The sequence below is a fragment of the Pterocles gutturalis genome, unplaced genomic scaffold, assembly GCF_000699245.1.
Source record: "Pterocles gutturalis isolate BGI_N339 unplaced genomic scaffold, ASM69924v1 scaffold47806, whole genome shotgun sequence".
Lineage (NCBI taxonomy): Eukaryota > Metazoa > Chordata > Aves > Pterocliformes > Pteroclidae > Pterocles > Pterocles gutturalis.
The window spans coordinates 1-6,954 of NW_010104743.1; the positions used below are offsets into that span (position 1 = coordinate 1).

The following is a 6,954-nucleotide window of genomic DNA, read 5'->3' on the forward strand; positions in this document are numbered from 1 at the left end:
CGTATCTGCAGTGTATTTGAAGAAGCCCTACTACTTAGAGTAGGTCGAAAAAGAAATGGGAGAGTTGCCTTCTCCTTTAGATACATGCCTGAGGAGAGGATTCGTTAGGTTTGAAATCACTGCCAGCTCAGATGCTGAAGTCTCTCATGGCTAAAGAATTTATATTAGAAATTTCAGTCAAAAGAAACAGGACATACTCCCGGCTTTTGGGACAAATTTTGCTTGTTTCTTATGCAGTGCCACTGTGAGGTCTGACACTGAATGTCTGCTTAGAATGACTTTATATTTGATGTCACTCAACAAGTTTGTTGCTTTGGTCAGTTTTATTGTGGTTTTCCCTGTCTTAACTGGTTGTCCTCTAGCCAAGGAACATTTCACATTCTGTGTAGTGATAAATGATTTTTTGTTACCTGGATGGAATAAAATAGAGACAGAGCATCTCTGAAATGGTGTCTCAAATCTATGAATCTGTTGTTAGAATGATCAATATTCATGCAAATGTAATACTGCATTTCAGATCATATGCACAGTTTCTAAATTTTCATGAAAAAAGCCCCGATTAATCCATTAGAATCCATTTGACTCAGTGCAACTCAATCACTGCCATTTTTTTTGAGCAAGCAATTTCTGACTGGTTTGTATAACAACAGAGATGGCTTGAACCTATAATTTTACCACTTAACTTGCTGCGACCTGTGTCAGCTGCACGTGCCACTTGAAAGATCTTTGACTGCTGTCTTACAGTGAAGAAACTTGTGCAAACTGTCACTTGAAATACCAAGGTGTGATTACTTACTTAAGCTACAGCTTGCTGAGCATGTTGTATGCACACGTTTTGTACCTGCTGTTCATTATTGCTATTCTAGATTCCGTATGGATCAAAAGAACTCAGCAGGTCCAGCTGTCACAAGAGTCATTCTATTCTGACTCTTTCAGTGAAAATGAATTTGCTATTCCTGATACACAGATTCAGCTGTAGTAAGCCATTGTTATTCAGAAAGAATCAATTTCATATGTGTGGTGAATGCATAGGTAAAGTGGAAATCTATGAGGAGAACATATTTTGTAGGCAAAGAACTGTTCTTTTACATCCTTTTTGAAAAGGACTAGGTTTTACTAGTGCCACTAAAAGCATTGTTCTATGAGTAGAACTGCAAAGTTCTGTTGTAGTTGTTAGTGTCCCAGTGTTAGTTTATGTAAAAGAAGCAGAATTTTGCTGAAGTGAATGGTTTTTGTTAGACCCATATGAGTTCTTATTTAAGATATACCCAGATAACACTTTCCAGTTCTTTCTTCTGTTTTGAATAGTGCATATAAAAACAATCAGATTTGAATGTGACTTTCAATGTAGATAAAGATTTGTTCTTTCAATAGGCTGAAAATATTTTCAGAAGAAAGTGTTCCTCTCTTTGGGCCTCCCCTTCCATCCCCACCTGTGTTTACAGATCATCAGGAATTCAGGGATTTTGTGTTAGTGAAATGTAAGTAATGTTTTCTTTTGCTAGAAACACTTTTTTAATAAGTGCTTTAATAAATTGAAATTCATAATACTTAAAATGTAAACACATTTGTTTGTGTATGCTGCTGTTCTGTAGAGAATTTTTTTTCAAATATGTAGGGTGGGTGGGATGTCAGTTCTATCAATCAGATTAACAGAAAACTGAATTTCTATGCAATTATGCTTCTCAGGCTATTAGATACAAACTTACTTTTACATTTGCAGAATGTACAGCCATATTTAGCTTTGCATTTTCTTAAAGAACTTGGGGATCTGAAAGAATTTATAATTCTGTTCCATATTTAGTAATAGAAGGTGTTAGGTTAGCAGCTCTGAAAACCTGGAAATATAAGCTTTTCTGAATGCATACTGCATAGGTGCCTTTTGGCACCTTTTAGAACTTAAGTCTGTAATGATTCAGTTCCAGTTTTCACTGACCCTTACTTTCCCTTCTAAATCAGCAAGAAGAAGTCTTTAAGAACTGATAATGATTATTACAATAAGATGCTTATCTGACAGGGACTTGACCAATAACTCATTTCACATATTTAAATTGTTTTAGTACTTAAATTGATTAGCAGTTTGTCTTTAATTTTTTCATTAGTCAGGAGGTTATTGGGATGCCTTGTAGAATTCTCCTGTTAGTATGTTTTTTTTCTTTTAAGCTTAAAGGATCATTGTTCACTAAAAAATGTGCAAAAAGGAAGCAACTCTAAATTACTAAGGGGAAAACAGGTATTTTTGTACAGAAGCAAACTAGAGTCAGTGGAAGTTGTCAGAGTTCATTTAGGTAATGTATCTGCTTTTCAATAATATTTTAGTAATAAATGGGGAAAAAGCCACCTTAGAAACCCCAACATTTTCTCAGAAACGTCAACGCACTCTAGACATGCTGATCCGTTCTTTATACCAAGACCTGATGCCTGATCTACACAAGGTAAATGTAAGTCAGAAGTTTCTGCATCCCTCGCACGTGCTCTGCTGTTCTCACTAGTAGATTGAGTGTTCCTTTGCTGTCAGACTGATTACAGTCATTAGGACTGTAATCCTAATGAGCACTGAATTGTATACACTAGGCTAAATACCAATTGTATCACTTGTTTTACAGTTACATGAAACGTGACAGTCCTTTCAGGACAGAACTCTTCATGCATTTGTTTAAGCCAGGTGTGAGAAGTATGATCATGTCATACTTTGTATAAGCTTAGCTGCAGCAAGGGTATAGGAAATTCAGGCTCTGCAAATACAGGTATTAGTCTTGTCACCATAAAAACTGCACCTACTCAGTTATATGTAGATTTCGATCATTTTTGCCCTTGGGTAACAGTGAGATTAACTTCATTTTACATTATGAAGACTTATTCTTAAAGTGGTTCTTAACTAACTAAAAGGAAGTTCAATACTTCTAAAATTATCAAGGTGCTAATTTTTCCCCACTGTTTATTTCTCTTAGCTAAATAGATCTGCTTAAACTTTTTTTGTCCATATGTTCATGTCTGTGGTCTTTGGTACGATTGTATACAACATGACAGTGATGATCTATGACAAGTTGGAAAGTAAAGTGCTCAAGGATTGAAAGAGTTGCAGTTTCTGTTTTCTGAGAAGCTACGTAGTTAGATTCATCACTACAGGAAAATATTGAAAAAAAGACAATTTAAATGCTGTCATATCAAGGTGACTGAGGTTAAAAGATTATGAAAAATTTTGGTTCAGTTTAAAAAAGAAATGTTTTCTGGTTTAGAATATGCTCAATAGGAGGTCCTTCAGTGATGTGTTACCCGAGTCCCCAAAATCAACACGGAAAAAAGAGGAGGCCCGGCAAGCAGAGTTTGTCCGACTTGGTCAGGTAGGATCAATTCAGGAGGTGTTAGCCTGTGTTTACAAACACTGTGTCACCCCTTTTGTTAGAATTTGACTAGCTTGCAGAGTTATATCAGGACTTAATGCAGTCCTCTGTGTCTGGAAATATTTTGTTAGTATTGCATTAGTTTAAGCTACGTTAAGGTAAAATATGAGTAGAAGTATTTATCTGTAACACCTGAGGTACACAACGCAATTGTAAGTATTTATAAAATATATAAGCTAAAGGCAAGTTGGAAAAAATCACACCTTGGGATCAAACCTAAGAGGTCTTTCCTTTCTTTGTGCAGTAGATGCTTTCTGCCTCGAAGCAGAAGAGTGTTCTGTCTTTTTCTGTGCTTTGGAGAAACATAATCTTTCATGTTTTATTAAGATTGAATTTCTTTGAAATTAGTTACGCTACTTTAGCCAGGAAGAAGTTTCAACAGTCTTGCTGCTACATCGGAGGTTGGCACACACCTTTGAACATACCAGGCGCTGACTCCAATCTTCTGTGGGCCTGCTGACATTTTGATTCAGTGAGGAGTAAAACTTCCTAACAATTTTGATCTGATGGTTCATTGCAGCAGAAAAAAAGACGGTGCCTATGCTCATCTGTTCCTCTGTCCCTTCCTGCTTGTCTCTTCTTGAGCCTGGACTGGTGACATGGTTCTGCTGCTTATTTTAAGAATACCTCTTTTCTCAGCTGATTTAACTCAGCAGGAGTTGACAGAGCAGGAAACCAAAACAGGAAAAAATGGAACAAAACAAACTAAAATTAAACACCACCACCACCAAAGCCCAAGCCTTCTCTCTTCCCTCCCATTTTTTCAGCTGAATTAGTCATCTAAAGAGTAGAAGAGTCTGAGAAGTTCCAGATCCGGTTAAAGGCAGAGAATGGAGGCGGGTGGTGGAGAGCTGGGGCAGAATAATCTCAGGGCTGTTAAAGCTTGCACTGGCAGGGCTGCAAAGTCTACTCCTCTGTGCTTTGCCCACCCTTTCCCCAACAACCATGAAATACCTAGTCACTCTAGGTAGGTGTAAAAAAAAAAAAAAAAAAAAAAAAGAATGTAGTTGTAATGGTCAAACAGAAGCAACCAATTATTTCAATTATTTATTCCCCGAGTTTACTAATTATTTTACAGAAGTTAAAGAAAAACATGGTTATTGAAGGTATAGAAACCTATAAGCTTGATCCCCTCCACCGCACCCCCCTCCCCCAAGTTAAACGCTGATAAGATGCTCACGTAACAAGTCTAGTTGAGACCCATTTCTTACAAGGCTTCCATCCCCCAGCATGGTCTTCATCAAAGGGAAACCTAATATGTGGGTTAAAAATTCATAGATACCTGTTTGTTTGTGTTTTTCTTGGAGGTTCTTTTCACACTTAAATCTTTACCTTCCCTAAAAGAACTTTATTCTAAGTTACAAACTGTAGGCTTGAAAACATTTCACCATGCCTTCCAAGTAGCTCTTAATCATTCTTGCCAAACTGTGTGAGTGTGTCTGTCCCTTAGTTATGGTCATTTGAGGTTTTAGATGGTAGACAAAACTCACTGATGACTGGCTCAGCAGTATGTTTCAGTCATTTATTTATTGTCAAGGTGATCTCTACTGACTGGTAAAATGTTAATGCAATGAAGTATTTTATGTGTCCCCGTAAGCTGACAGCCCTGCTTAATGCAAATGTGCAAATGGTGCATGCAGCTGATTACTGCCATTTCACAGAGACCGTGCATGATGGTAGGCAAACTTTAGGGCAGTAAAATTGGTTTAGGTAATTTCTAAACTTTGCATTTAAAGATGCTGTGACAATTCCATGTGTCATCACTTCATAGGAACGCTGCTGTAAAAGTTAGCAATTAAGGTTCATAGAGTACCTTAAACAGACTTATTGTCTGTCTCACTGAAACTGTGTTTATACAGTATTTTTTTAGAGTTCTTAGCCCTTTCAGAATTGGGTTACTTCTAGTTGAAGAATTTGTAATACTGTGACTGTGTGTCCTTGGCACTCCTGGCAGTCTATATATATAGTTTGACTTGGTGGCTTATTATGAAGTTTTGCAAGTGAAAGGCCAGCTTGTGTAATGGATAAAACAGTCCCCTATCCAGCTAGTTTATAGAATGAATTGTGTAGACGACTAATTTGTATGATTGGAGGTGGAGGCTTTTCTCTGTTTGACACTTCTTTTCTGATTTTGAGTTTCCATTTAAACAAACAAACAAAAAACCAAACAACATGCATTTTGGCTGAGAAGATGTCTGGCAGCCCTCTAGTGATTGATGCAGACTCTGTTCAGGATACACAGAATTCCGCCTCTTTCCTAATTACTTGAAATGTGATAGGAATTCCAAACTGGAGTTAGTTTATAGTCCTAAATTGTCCTGTCTTTATAGTCTTTAGCTTGTGTACTGCTGACAAAACTCAATTTAAATAAAACATCTGTTTGTATTAGGCATTGAAATTGAAAACCACTATGAAAGGGGATGCCACAGCTAACTTGGCAAACACAAGCTTTTGTAAAAAGGAGGTGAGTGAACCCATCTGTCTGAGGAGAGTTATGAAAAAATTAAGCGCTATCAAGTATGTTATTGTGTATCAGTTCTGCATACTGTTTTACTTTTGTAATTAGATACTGTAGCAGCAAAGATGAAACGAATAATGTCAAAGTTATTCTGCAGCCAATATTGAATTAATAAAGGATGAACCTGGAGGCAGAAACACTTCTAAAGTTAAAGCAAGTGTGGATATTTTTATATCTGAGAATATTTAGTGAAAATGCCATTTTCCATATGCAGTCGTCTTTAACTTCTGCATCAAGTTTAAAGCAAAATTCAGTTATGTTTTTGTTTCCTGTAGTACCAGAGGCATTAGGGAGTGAAAGATGCAAATCACTCTTCTGAGTGCATCTTGTATACAGAAACTTCAAAAGCGCTTCTAGAATTTCTGAGACTTCAGCTAATATTTAAATTGGGGGAGGAGGGGCAGACTCAGGAGGTAAGTACAGAGAACACATGACAAAAGAACAATTTGGCAGAAAGGCGTTTTTGTCTGCACCATGTGCTAGTGACTAAACATCACAAACAGAGCCATAAAATGTAAGCAAATTGCATAGTATTTCCAGGGTTGCGCTGAGTATTGGCTGCATGTGTTTTAATTCCAGTGTTTCAGGAATGCATCTTACATTTATTAGTCTCTGAACACAATTAATATGGAGAGTGTTTCCTCTGCAAGAAAATCAACTAAATTTTGATATTTCAAATTCAAAAAAGATACTGTTTGGAAATGTATCCTGCCAAAAGCATTTACATGTTGCTACTTGCCATTGTCCATCACATCCTATGTCTGTATGATCTGTATTTCTTAGTGTACTTAATATGTATCCCTTATGTTACTTCATAGCCTTGGGAATCTCAATCTTTCTGCAGTAATTTTCCTCATGAGGTTGTCTGTGCAGATTCTTGGGGCCAGTCCTTACTCGTTTCTACAGATGCTGGCATCTTGTTAATAGATGGTTAGTAAATGATCCAGTGTTTTTGTGTCAATTTCATGTATCTGACCATTTTCGTGAAAATGTATGTTCATAAGCTCTGTTCAGGTGCTGGTAGGTCTTTCC

The 6,954-nt window shown here is 36.9% G+C and overlaps 1 protein-coding gene across 1 annotated transcript in view; it reads left to right on the forward strand.

Annotated features, from left to right (window-relative positions):
• Nucleotides 1-1,374: 1,374 nt before the first annotated feature.
• GARNL3 (GTPase activating Rap/RanGAP domain-like 3) overlaps nucleotides 1,375-6,954 on the forward strand; it is a gene marked incomplete at its 5' end in the record, with an annotated part of 18,905 nt that continues 13,325 nt past the window's right edge. Inside the window, 5 exons of the mRNA XM_010087145.1 lie at nucleotides 1,375-1,481; nucleotides 2,320-2,435; nucleotides 3,240-3,344; nucleotides 5,794-5,868; nucleotides 6,741-6,852. Coding sequence (XP_010085447.1) covers nucleotides 1,375-1,481; nucleotides 2,320-2,435; nucleotides 3,240-3,344; nucleotides 5,794-5,868; nucleotides 6,741-6,852 — 515 coding nt within the window. The remainder of the gene's footprint in view (nucleotides 1,482-2,319; nucleotides 2,436-3,239; nucleotides 3,345-5,793; nucleotides 5,869-6,740; nucleotides 6,853-6,954) is intronic.